Source organism: Oncorhynchus clarkii, chromosome 19 (genome assembly GCF_045791955.1).
Source record: "Oncorhynchus clarkii lewisi isolate Uvic-CL-2024 chromosome 19, UVic_Ocla_1.0, whole genome shotgun sequence".
Classification (NCBI taxonomy): Eukaryota; Metazoa; Chordata; class Actinopteri; order Salmoniformes; family Salmonidae; genus Oncorhynchus; species Oncorhynchus clarkii.
Window position 1 is genome coordinate 15,734,733 of NC_092165.1, and position 14,218 is coordinate 15,748,950.

Sequence of the window (14,218 nt, forward strand, 5' to 3'; positions counted from 1 at the left end):
GGGGGAGATGTGGCTGGTAGTCTGGGTGACCATGAACCTTTAGCTCCCACTTCCCTATCGTGGGATGGTTATTTGTAACATCTGTCAATGATATTACATGCCTACGATTGAAACAAATACAAGGAAAGAAAAAAAACCAAAAGATAAAGGACGGCTCCTTGAAAAAAATAATATATATATATTTAGAATAATAAATAGTTTCATAATAAAAAATAGTTTAGTTCCCCTAAATGTGGGAAGGTGGAGGTGGGTAAAACATTTTTTTTTTTTTTTTTTTTTTAAATAAGTCTAGTCCATCTCTAACACTGTGATTCAAGTACCTAACAATATGGAGCCATTGGAGTTAATAATTAAAAAAAAAGGTTTTCCATATGTGTTGATTCATGAATGAAGTATAATGTTTTGGTCAGAGTGAGATAAAGGAAATGAGTCCTTAAAACTATACAAAAATAACCAAGTCAGTCAGCACAGAGTCCATTTTGAATTTAATTTCAACAAAATGGTCATACACTCACATAACATGAAGTACAGTACTTATATTGCACAAAATGATACGTGACAAGTAGAATAACTTGTCTCACTCTGGTACACTTTTCTGTGAATCTAGTACCCTCGCTTTGATACAATTCATTTGAAAAAACGTAGGAAAAGGTTCAACATTACCTTTCACATATTTTCAACACTTTATACCAGTGAAGAGTTTTTACAGACACCTTCACACCAACCATCACCATATCATCTACCCTGCCTCATCATACTCATTATTTCACCAGTTCACTTCATCCAGTTCACTACTACATCCAAAACCAACAGAATTAACTACAAACTAACTAGTACTACATATTCATATACAAACTAACTAGTATTACATTTTCTGCTGGAATGACCTTACTGAAGAGCTTAGTGACTTTCAATGTGGCACCGTCACAGGATGCCACCTTTCCAACAAGTCAGTTTGTCAAATTTCTGACCTGCTATAGCTGCCCCGGTCAACTGTAAATGCTGTTATTTGAAGTGGAAACGTCTAGTAGGAACAATGCCTCAGCCGCAAAGTGATAGGCCGCACAAGATCACAGAACTGGACCGCTGAAGCGCGTAGCATGTAAAAATCGTTGGTGGCAACACTCACTACCCAGTTCCAAGCTGCCTCTGGAAGCAACATCAGCACAAGAACTGTTCATCGGGAGCTTCATGAAATGGGTTTCTATGGCCAAGCAGCCGCACACAAGCCTAAGAGCACCATGCGCAATGCCAAAGGTTGGCTGGAATGGTGTAAAGCTGCCCGCCATTGGACTCTGGAGCAGAGGAAACGCATTCTCTGGTGTGATGAATCACGCTTCACAATCTGGCAGTCTTAACGCGACAGCATGCAATGATATTCTAGACGATTCTGTGCATCCAAGTTTGTGACAACAGTTTGGGGAAGGCTCTTTCCTGTTTCAGCATGACAACGCCCCTGTGCACAAAGTGAGGTCCATACACAAATGGTTTGTTGAGATCGGTGTGGAAGAACTTGACTGGCCTGCACAGAGCCCTGACCTCAACCCCATCTTACACCTTTGGGATGAATTGGAACGCCGATTGCGAGCCAGGCCTAATTGCCCAACATCAGTGCCCGATCTCACTAATTATTTTGTGGTTGAATGGAAGGAAGTCCCTGCAGCAATGTTCCAACATGTAGTGGAAAGCCTTCCCAGAAGAGTGGATGATGTTATAGCAGCAAAGGGGATAGCAATATTAACGCCCATGATTTTGGAATGAGATGTTCGACGAGCAGGTGTCCACATACTTTTGGTCATGTCAGCTAAAGAATGGTTCCCAGATATCCCCTGTGTAAAACTTAAGCCACACTGCTACAATTTCTCTCCTTTGTGGACACTCCTATGTCTGGTAAGGTTAGTCAGGAAGGAGAAGCTCTTGTGACATAGTTTGCACTTGAAGGGCCTCTCCTTGGTGTGAACGGTCTGGTGCTTCTTCACATAGGTCGCCTCAGTAAAGCGCTTCCCACACGTGGGGCAGGCGTACGGCTTGTCTGCGTCTGTCCTAATGCTCAGCCTCCCACGTTGTGACCCAATGACACCAGAGGAGGTAGAAGCAGGAGCCACCGCCCTCAGGTGGTTAGACTTTGAGCTCCCTCCTTGACCTCTTGTCATTGTTTGGGTGTTGTTTGGATTGTGTGCTGTGTTATAAGCAAGGTAAATCTTGTGGTGAACGCCCATCCTTACCCTGTCTGTATTGGTGGGGTAACCATGAGGTAACTGAGGAAGGCTAGACCCAGGGTGACCTGCATTGTTCATCATGGATACTGTGGTGTTTGTATCATAGGAACAGGAGGGTCTGTCTCTATCATCCCCAGGTCCTGCTCCTTCCCTGCACTGAGACTGTGAAGAGAAGGGTCTGGGCTGCAGACTGGATCCCTGATTCGAGCCTCTGTCTCTCTGATGACCACCAGGACTGAGATTGTTCAGTCCCCCTGTCCACTGGTTGTGTTCTGTGTGGTGGTGGAGTCTCTGTCCCTCACGGTTGGGTACTGGTTCTGACTTGGGAAGGAAGCATGACAGCTCCTGATCCACTGTCCTGATCTGAGGCCAGGGTTTGTGTCCAGCCGCCTCAGAGGTCCAGTCTCTCCCGCCAACAACACCTGATATCTGCAGGTCTTCGTGGACTGCAGACTGTAAACACAAATTGTACAGAAGAGCATATAAAGGTTTATATGAGAAACAATTTGCTGTACACACGTGCTCAGCTCAAATGTCATGTTTAGCAACAGAGGCCAGAACAAATGGATGCGTTTCACCGGCAGCCTTCATCAGCGGCACCCGCAGAACTTTTGTCACTATGAACATTTGAGCTGCGCACACCCATTTCTCTTTCTATGATTATAAAACATTAACCATTAGAACAAGCTCCCCAAGGAGCGAAAAGATGCAGAAACAAATCTATGGACATTTGATTTGGAATGTACTACAGTCCATCGACAAGAAATGATCCATGCTAGAAGTTGTGTACAAATGGACAGTGTTTCCTCCGACACATTGGTGCGGCTGGCTTCCTGGATAAGTGAGCAGTGTGTCAAGAAGCAGTTCGGCTTGGCAGGGTCGTGTTTCTGTGTTACAGATGTGAAATGGCTAGCTAGTTAGCGGTGGTGCGCGCTAATAGCATTTCAATCGGTGACGTCACTCGCTTTGAGACCTGGAAGTAGTGGTTCCCCTTGCTCTGCAAGGGCCGCGGCTTTTGTGGAGCGATCGGTAACGATGCTTCGAGGGTGACTGTGGATGTGTGCAGAGGGTCCCCGATCGCGTCCAGGTAGGGGCGAGGGGACGGACGGAAGCTATACTGTTAAACATGGCTCTCGACCTTCGCCTCTCCCGAATCTGTAGGAGAGTTGCAGCGATGGGACAAGACTAACTACCAATTGGATGTCACAAAATTGGGGAGAATAAGCGGAAAATGTACAACAACAAAAATGTGTGCACAAATATCTCAGTGACCTAACAGCCAGTCTGGAATTCAGCCAGCTCCAATTAAAAAACCTGATCAAAGACAACCTACAGCTCAAAGGTAATGTCAAAACATTCACAACTACTGTTAATTCATTATCAAGTGACAAAATGCTCAAATAAATGTTATTTCTCTAGAGTTTAAGACTGGGGGGTTAATATTGTTCTAAGATGGTCATACCATGGATTATTTAGCTATTTGATTTTGAATTTGTAGGTCTAAAAATAGATATACAGTACCAGTCAAGTTTGGACACACCTACTCATTCAAATATTATAACAATTTTTTTAGCTATTTTTTTTAGCTATTTTCTACATTGTAAAATAATAATGAAGACATCAAAACTATGAAATAACACATATGGAATCATGTAGTAACCAAAAAAGTGTTAAACAAATCAAAATATATTTTAGATTCTTCAAAGTAGCCAACCTTTGCCTTGATGACAGCTTTGCACAATCTTGGCATTCTCTCAACCAGCTTCACCTGGAATGCTTTTCATATACTGAGCACTTGTTGGCTGCTTTTCTTTCACTCTGAGGTTCAACTCATCCAATACCATCTCAATTGGGTTGAGGTTGGGAGACTATGGAGGCTAGGTAATCTGATGCAGCACTCTATCACTCTACTTCTTGGTCAAATAGCCCTTACACAGCCTGGAGGTGTGTTGGATCATTGTCCTGTTGAAAAACAAAAGAAAGTCCCACGAAGCGCAAACCAGATGGGATGGTGTATCGCTGCAGAATGCTGTGGTAGCCATGCTGGTTAAGTCTGCCTTGAATTCTAAACAAATCACAGACACCTCCACCACTTCACGGTGGGAACCACATATGCGGAGATCATCCATTCACTTACTCTGCATCTCACAAAGACACAGTGGTTGGAACCAAAAATCTAAAATTTGGACTCATCAGACCAACTGACAGATTTCCACCGGTCTAATTTCCATTGATCGTGTTTCTTGGCCCAAGCAAGTCTCTTCTTCTTATTGGTGTCCTTTAGTAGTGGTTTCTTTGCAGCAATTTGACCATGAAGGCCTGATTTCATGCAGTCTCCTCTGAACAGTTGATGTTGAGATGTGACTGTTGCTTGAACTCTGTGAAGCATTTATTTGGGCTGCAATTTCTGAGGCTGGTAACTCTAATGAACTTATCCTCTGCAGCAGAGAACTCTGGGTCTTCCATTCCTGTGGCGGTCCTCATGAACCAGTTTCTTCACAGAGCTTGATGGTTTTTGCGACTGCACTTGAAGAAACTTTCAAAGTCTCAAAGTTCTTTAGGACCTTCATGTCCTAAACTAATGATGGACTGTCGTTTCTCTTTGCTTATTCGAGCTGTTCTTGCCATAATATGGACTTGGTCTTTAACCAAATAGGGCTATCTTCTGTATACCACCCTTAACTTGTCACAACACAACTGATTGGCTCAAATGCATTAAGAAGGAAATTAGTTCCACAAATGAACTTTGAAATGCATTCCAGGTGACTGCCTCATGAAGCTGGTTGAGAGAATGCCAAGTGTGCAAAGCTGTCATCAAGTAAAAGGGTGGCTACTTTGAATCTCAAATATAAAATATATTTTGATTTGTTTAACACTTTTTTTGTTACTACATGATTCCATGTGTGTTATTTCATAGTTTTGATGTCTTCACTATTATTCTACAATGTAGAAAATAGTAAAAATAAAGAAAAACCCTTGAATGAGTTGGTGTGTCAACTTTGACTGGTACTGTATATATTTGATCAAATATAGACTTTGGCCTTTAGTACCAGATCCCCCAAAAACACATTGAATAACACATTCATAAATGGAAATATCAAATCAAAATTGAGACTCAGCCTATGCCACAAAACAGATTTCTCTAGCTTAAACTGAAAGATTTTGATGGGAATTTTTAAGTGTTACTTATATTGATGCACTGGTGTATCAATAGACTCTAGGGGGATTTATTAGACCTACAGTCCCATTCGATGAGAGAGAACCTGGTTTTCACAGGTCTTTCTGAGAATAATGATGGAAATATACAAACAAAACCATATATCCTAGCAGATGAGGTATTGAAAATTGCCCCATCATGACCAAATTCGGTCATTGGAGAAAAATAAAAAGTACCAGTTAAATCCAAGGGTAGACTATTACAAAGCTTAATGACCAGTTTCCTAAAGAAAAAATAACAGGTGGAAAACATCCTACCCAATGCTTAAATATGCAATATGAAGCACTGGTTGCTAAAATTCTAATAGTTTGCCTAATTTCAGTTTATGTGACAAAACAAGAAATCAGTGTAGAGAATCATTGTACTATCTAAACCGTCTGAAGTATCTTTTCAACCGTCTGAAGCTGTTTCACAAAACCGAAAGTAAAAGATGCAAAAACTAAACTTAAGAAATTCGCACATAGAACAGATCTACCGCTTCTTAGACTTGCGTTCAATGAGATTGACAGATCTATAACGCACATTTCTATATGAATTTGATTGGGTCGCCCAAAATATTACATATTGCAGCTTTAAGGAAGATAGACTTGGCTTGGTGCTTATATTGTTGTTCACAAGCTCTATATTAACGGCAAGCTATACTGAGATGAAAAGGATTGACCTTGGCTTTCAATGTGAATTTGGTAGGGTCACCCAAAAAGTTACATATTGCAGCTTAACAGAAATACAAATAGCATCCTGTGAGGGGTTGATCGCTGACGATAAACTAGTAATGGCAATTAACTCATTCCAAACTAACTGGTAAATCTCCTGGCTTGGACGGTATGCCAATTGAGGGGTACAGGGTATTTTTACAGAAAACTAAGAACCTTTGCTCACCTGCTTACATTTTTCATTTGAACAGGGGGAATGATCAACATCCCAAAGAGAGGGACTAATTACATTAATATTGAAGCAGGAAGCAAATGGCCATTATATAAGCCCTGTGCATCTCAAACTGAAGACACCTCACTTTGTGCTGTGATACCCATATTCTATCAAGATGTTTAGCACTTAGAATGAAGAAAGTAATAAACAAAGTGAGCAATCTGGCTTTATTTAGGGTTGCTACATAGGTGTCAATATTGGTTATTTTTTGTAAACTATTGAACATTGTGAAATAGAAGAAAAGACAGGTGCAGATTTTGAGGAGGCTTTTGATCGTCGTTTATTCAATTATTTAGAGTCTTATATCAGAAACCAATGAGTAAAGTAGTGAATATTGGGTATTTATTTATTTAGAGGGTCCGACAAGGGGATCCAGTTTCGCCTTATTTATTCTTATTGGCTATCGAGATTCTGGCCATCCCAATCAGGAACAATTCCAATATATACTGAACAAAAATATAAACCCAACATGTAAAGTGTTGGTCCCATGTTGATCTGAAATAAAAGATCACAGAAATGTTCCATACACAAGAAAATATTATTTCTCTCTAGTGAGTATTTTTCCTTTGCCAAGATAATCCATCCACCTGACAGGTGTGGCATATCAAGAAGCTGATTAAACAGCATGATCATTACACAGGTGCACCTTGTGCTGGGGACAATAAAAGGCCACTCTAAAATGTGCAGTTTTGTCACACATTACAATGCCACAGGTTTCTCAAGTTTAGAAGGTGTGCGCAATTGGCATGCTGACAGCAGGAATGTCCACCAGAGCTGTTCCCAGAGAATCTAATGTTCATTTCTCTACCATAAGTCACCTTCAACGTCTGTTTAGAGAATTTGACAGTACAGGATCTCCACATTTACCCTTATTTACCTGCGGGATCACCTGAGACCAGCCACCCAGACAGCTGGCCTATGCCCTCCCAGGCCCAACCATGGCTGTGCCCCTGCCCAGTCATGTGAAATCCATAGATTCGGGCATAATGAATTTATTTCAATTGACTGATGTTCTTATATGAACTGTAACTAAGTAAAATCATGTAGTTGTTGCATTTATTTTTGTTCAGTATAGTAGGTCTGTGTATCAGTGGTATTACAACCAAAATGTCCTTATATGCAGATGATACAGCATTTGCCTTTCAGCCTCAACAATCATCACTAGTTGCTCTTATTGAAGATTTTAATGACTTTTCTAATTTATCGGGTCTGAAACCAAATTATGAGAAATACACCTTTTTGAGAGTGGGTTCCTTAAGAAAGTTAAGAACTATCTTTTGCCCTGTTGTGTACCAATGAAGTGGAGCAATGGCCCAGTGGACATGCTTGGCATCCACATTCCAAAAGAATGAAGGATCTTGTAAAGGAGAACTTAGATGTGAAGCTAGCCAAGATTGACAAAATACTATTGCTGTGGAAAGGTAAAGCTTTGTCTTTATATGGCAGAATAACCTTGAAAAACACATTCATTACCCTGTTTATCTACAGTGCTTTCAGAAAGTATTCACACCCCTTTACAGCCTGAATTTTGTGTCACTGGACTACACACATTACCCTATAATGTCAAAGTGGAATTATGTTTTTAGAAATGTTTACAAATAAATACAAAATAAAAACCTGAAATGTCTCGAGTCAATACAGTGGCAAGAAAAAGTATGTGAACCCTTTGGAATTACCTGGATTTATGCATAAATCAAATTTAATCTGATCTTCATCTAAGTCACAACATCAGACAAATATAGTGTGCTTAAACTAATAACACACAAATTATTGTATTTGTCTTGTCTATATTGAATACATCATTTAAACAATCACAGTGTAGGTTGGAAAAAGTATGTGAATAGGCTAATGACTTCTCTAAAAGCTAATTTAAGTTAGGAGTCAGCTAACCTGGAGTCCAATCAGTGAGACGAGATTGGAGATGTTGGTTAGAGCTGCCTTGCCCTATAAAATAATAATCTATACACCCAGTCACTACAAAGATACAGGTGTTCTTCCTAACTCAGTTGCCGGAGAAGAAGGAAACTGCTCAGGAATTATCAGGATAAAAACGGAGATAAGCGCAGGCAAAGTCATGAATGAAGTATAATGTTTTGGTCAGACTGAGATAAAGGAAACTCAGTCCCTAAAATGATACAAAAATAACCAAGTCAGTCAGCACAGAGTCAATTTTGAATTTAATTTCAACAAAATGGTCATATACTCACATAACGTGAAGTATAGTACTTCTATTGCACAAAACGATACGTGACAAGTTGAATAACTTGTCTCACTATGGTACACTTTTCTGTAAATCTAGTACCATCGCTTTGATAAAATTCATTTGAGAAAACTTTGGAAAAGGTTCAACATTACCTTTTACATATTTTCAATACTTTATACCAGTGAAGAGTTTTTACAGACACCTTCACACCAACCATCACCATATCATCTACTCTGTCTCATCATACTCATTCTTTCCTCGGTTTACTTCATCCAGTTCACTACTACATCCAAAACCAACAGATTTAACTACAAACTAACTAATACTACATTACATGTCACTCACTATACATGGGCCGTGTGCATTTTCTGCTGGTGTATCCTGAGGTAGCTCCTCTCTGAGAACCTCTTCCCACAGTGCGTACAGGCGAACGGCCTCTCTCCCGTGTGGACTTTCAGGTGCATCTTCAGCTGGTGCTGGTGGGAGAACCTCTTCTCACACTGGGGGCAGCTGTAGGGTTTCTCCCCTGTGTGGACCCTCTGGTGTCTCTTTAGGTGACCAGCCTGAGCGAAGCACATTTGACAATGGGTACAACTGTAGGGTTTCTCCCCTGTGTGCATCCTCTGATGGATCTCCACCTGTTTGGGGAAACTGAAGGCTTTCCCACAGAACAAACACGGGAAGCGCTTCTCTTTGCCACTGGATCTGCAGATAGAGTTACTGCTACTGTAATTTGTCAATGGGCTTGTGTAGCCATTTGGTGTTGAGGCACTGGCATTGTCGGAAGTCTGGTTTAACATTAGGAAAGTGTGAGGAGGATGAAGGCCAGGGAATGTCTGTGTTGTTGCAGGGTCCATGTTCCAGTTTATAGATCCTATAGAAGGCAGGCTGAAGGAAGCACCTATTAGGGGGTTAACCTGAGGCGCCACCAATGTCTCTGAATCACAATTATAGGAGCAGGACGGAGCATTGCTAGCCCAGTCTGTGTCTGTTGTTCTCTCCCCTCGCATACGGACACCTCCTTGTCCCCGCATACCAAATCTACACCTTGCCCTGGTCTCAGACAGTCTATTGTCATGGTGACTAAGTTTGGTTATTGTTTTGGGTTCAACAGTCTGTTTCTGGTTGTGTTTAACAGTGTTGTTCCCCAGCCCAGAGTTGAGAACGCTGTCCCATCCACTGACCTCCACTATGTCGCCTCTGGTCCTGGCCTTCTCAGTGATGTCCCCTGGGCCCTTGGTTGCACCCGTCTGGTTCTGGGAATCCAAGATGGCCACCCAGTCTCCCCTGTTAGCCTGCAGCCAACCACCTGCAAGAAGAGGTTAGAATATAGACTTATATTTAGTTTTTTTTTGTCTGTTACCAGGTCAAGTTCATACATTTATAATTTGAGTTTTTGTATGTAAACATAAGTTGTATTGATTTAATTGTATGAATGAAAAAAAATAATAGCCAGGTGCATCACTATTTCAATGGAAGATCTATCCCTATATGTAGGCTGTATGTACACTGAGTATACAAAACATGCTCTTTCCTTGACATTGAGATGACAGACTGAAAGGGAGGGGACAGGAAAAAATAAGGATTTTTAAGTCTTGAGACAATTGAGACATGGTTTGTGTATGTACAGCGGGGCAAAAAAGTATTTAGTCAGCCACCAATTGTGCAAGTTCTCCCGCTTAAAAAGATGAGAGGCCTGTAATTTTCATCATAGGTGCACTTCAACTATGATAGACAAAATACTTAAAAAATCCAGAAAATCACATTGTAGGATTTTTTATGAATTTATTTGCAAATGATGGTGGAAAATAAGTATTTGGTCAATAACAAAAGTTTATCTCAATACTTTGTTATATTCCCTTTGTTGGCAATGACAGAGGTCAAATGTTTTCTGTAAGTCTTCACAAGGTTTTCACACACTGTTGCTGGAATTTTGGCCCATTCCTCCATGCAGATCTCCTCTAGAGCAGTGATGTTTTGGGGCTGTTGCTGGGCAACACGGACTTTCAACTCCCTCCAAAGATTTTCTATCGGGTTGAGATCTGGAGACTGGCTAGGTTACTCCAGGACCTTGAAATGCTTCTTACGAAGCCACTCCTTCGTTGCCCGGGCGGTGTGTTTGGGATCATTGTCATGCTGAAAGATCCAGCCACGTTTCATCTTCAATGCCCTTGCTGATGGAAGGAGGTTTTCACTCAAAATCTCACGATACATGGCCCCATTCATTCTTTCCTTTACACGGATCAGTCGTCCTGGTCCCTTTGCAGAAAAACAGCCCCAAAGCATGATGTTTCCACCCCCATGCTTCACAGTAGGTATGGTGTTCTTTGGATGCAACTCAGCATTCTTTGTCCTCCAAACACGACGAGTTGAGTTTTTACCAAAAAGTTCTATTTTGGTTTCATCTGACCATATGACATTCTCCCAATCTTCTTCTGGATCATCCAAATGCTCTCTAGCAAACTTCAGACGGGCCTGGACGTGTACTGGCTTAAGCAGGGGGACACGTCTGGCACTGCAGGATTTGAGTCCCTGGCGGCGTAGTGTGTTACTGATGGTAGGCTTTATTACTTTGGTCCCAGCTCTCTGCAGGTCATTCACTAGGTCCCCCCGTGTGGTTCTGGGATTTTTGCTCACCATTCTTGTGATCATTTTGACCTCACAGGGTGAGATCTTGCGTGGAGCGCCAGATCGAGGGAGATTATCAGTGGTCTTGTATGTCTTCCATTTCCTAATAATTGCTCCCACAGTTGATTTCTTCAAACCAAGCTGCTTACCTATTGCAGATTCAGTCTTCCCAGCCTGGTGCAGGTCTACAATTTTGTTTCTGGTGTCCTTTGACAGCTCTTTGGTCTTGGCCATAGTGCAGTTTGGAGTGTGACTGTTTGAGGTTGTGGACAGGTGTCTTTTATACTGATAACAAGTTCAAACAGGTGCCATTAATACAGGTAACGAGTGGAGGACAGAGGAGCCTCTTAAAGAAGAAGTTACAGGTCTGTGAGAGACAGAAATCTTGCTTATTTGTAGGTGACCAAATACTTATTTTCCACCATAATTTGCAAATAAATTCATTAAAAATCCTACAATGTGATTTTCTGGATTTTTTTTCTCAATTTGTCTGTCATAGTTGAAGTGTACCTATGATGAAAATTGCAGGCCTCTCATCTTTTTAAGTGGGAGAACTTGCACAATAGGTGGCTGACTAAATACTTTTTTGCCCCACTGTATGTGTGCCATTTAGATGGTGAATGGGCAAGACAAAAGATTTAAGTGCCTTTGAACGGGGTATGGGAGTAGGTGCCAGGCATAGTGCTGTTGAGGTGACTGTATTACCGCCACACCAGCAGTCACAAGTCATGAAGGCAGTCAAATTCGGCTTGACCGTTTAGTCATAGTAATTAGGCTTCTCCAAGCTCTGATGCTGCTGCTTGTCATTAGTGGCCTACCAAACTTGCTAACTGCCTTGTAATCAGCACTCTATTGTCCTTCTAATCACTCTGACAATGCAAATGCATTCGAAAATCTAATCAAACAATTAATGAGAGCCCATGAGCTCATGTTGAGCAACATTTCAATAGGCTATGCAATTGCGTGATGGCCTCTTAAAAAGAGGAGGAACCCATCAGCTTTCTATAGGCTAGGCCACTATATTTATTTCTCAACTTTCCTAATATTAAGAACATTTCTTATATTTACAACAGGAGTATAGCCTACCTGGCTGGAATGAAAATAAATCACGGGGAAAAACATCCTCCATTTGCTACTTACAATAAGTGCATAGATGACATGTATTTTTTCCCACTGCCCCTGTTTCGAAACAGGTGCATGATAATGGTCCATTCTAAATCAACACAAATTTCACACATATATTATTTAGTATATGTACAGACAAGAATAAATCAGGAATAGTCTGATGTGTGACAATATTAGCCTATCACTTGTGAATGATGCCCAGCATAAGAACAATGACTTTTGTTTGCAACTTTTTCTAATCATAGTAGCACACCTCATGTGGTCTAGCTCATGGGTCTATATGTTTTAATAAGGTTTGTATCACAACTAAAGTGGCCAAATAACTTTACAAGGGGTGTATAGCCTAACTGGCATACATAAGCAGCGCATGAGTTTCAAGTTTGGGTTAGATAATTTTCACCATAAAAAATCAAATGTATAATAAAAGCATGCATAATTGCATTTGTGGTCACTCTTGACAAAGGTGTTTTCCGCTAATGGAACATCCGCGCTTATAGCCTACTACCATGTGCGCAATGCTGCGCTTATAATGTTAAAAAAATTGCCTAACATTTTAAGCTAAACATTCTGATTTGTTGTGTCAGCCACATTGCGTAAAAAAGTTTTTTTGATGTAAGTGGTTGTATTCATTTGGGATCTATCGCATCCCACAACTGTCCCAGACTATGTTTGGAATATTTATTTATTGCACAGAATAGGTCGGCTTTTGTACTATGGAGGATAGTAGATTGACAAAGGCTAGTGCTTTTGCTGTTCGTTAGGCCTACTCATCTTGTTGGCTGACGAAAAGTAAATGTGGACAGTTCTTCAAATATGTTCAATATGCACCTTGGAATTGGATAAGGACACGCGCAGTTGCGTCCCCGATGTGTCTATCTTCACTTGTAGCCTGTGAGAAAGACCCGATCACTTGAAGGAGCACGCAGCACTCAGGGAGAAGGGCACAATGGCCACTGGCCGGAAAAGGCATGGATTTTTTTAGGGTGCATTACGGCCACACAAAGGGGTTGCCGCAGTAAAATTCTAGGCATTATCAAGTGCTTGTCAAATTGTGAATGAGTGACTGATGTAGTGTGTACAGTCTGCGCAAAAAACTAAGCAGAGCCCATGCCTTTCAAGCTATTTTTTTCAAATAATCATTAAGAGTCGCATCATGCAGCCTTCCAATGTATTACAAATCAAATTACAAATCAAAATAAATCAAAACATATAGCCCAACGTTTGTATCACAACTAAAGTTACAAATTAATAACTATAAATTAAGCACCTATTTCTTTGTTAACCACCCAACGCAGAATAACCGCATGCGCACTCCCTCAAAAATATCCTTTCTATTTTATTCAGATTTGTTCAATTGTATTCTTCATACTATAAAATAATGCCACGGAATTCTAAGCAAATCTTGTCTGCTAAATTAACTAGTATAGCCCACAGCCATTTGGCATAGCCAGATCAGGACCTAACATAAGGACAACTCAGAGTAAGCTATTCTGTTCTTCTGTGTCACGTTCTGACCTTTATTTCCATCGTTTTGTCATTATTTAGTATAGTCAGGGCGTGAGTTGGGGTGTTTGTTTTCTATGATTTTGGGATTTCTATGTTTCGGCCTAGTATGGTTCTCAATCAGAGGCAGGTGTCATTAGTTGTCTCTGATTGAGAATCATACTTAGGTAGCCTGGGTTTCACTGTTTGTTCGTGGGTGTTTGTTTCCGTGTCTGTGTTTTTCACCACACGGTACTGTTTTGGTTTTAGTTCGTTCCACGTTTATTGTTTTTGTATTCAGTTGTTCATGTTGAGTATTTCTTTTTTTTTTCTCTTCTTTTTAAATTTTTTTTTACCCCTTTTTCTCCCCAATTTCGTGGTATCCAATTGTTGTAGTAGCTACTATCTTGTCTCATC

At 40.8% G+C, this 14,218-nt stretch overlaps 1 protein-coding gene across 2 annotated transcripts in view; it reads right to left on the reverse strand.

The window, feature by feature from the left end:
* The window catches only part of LOC139374749 (uncharacterized), a 38,204-nt gene that overhangs the window by 11,909 nt on the left and 12,077 nt on the right, over nt 1–14,218 (reverse strand). Inside the window, exons 6-7 of one of the 2 annotated variants that reach the window (XM_071115878.1) lie at nt 9,751–9,875; nt 469–2,672 (exon numbers count right to left, since the gene is read on the reverse strand). In XM_071115878.1, the coding sequence (XP_070971979.1) occupies nt 1,854–2,672; nt 9,751–9,875 (944 nt within the window). In that variant the 3' untranslated portion in view covers nt 469–1,853. Of the gene's footprint in view, nt 1–468; nt 2,673–9,750; nt 9,876–14,218 lie in introns of those variants that run through there. The other variant, XM_071115877.1, reaches the window with a different exon arrangement.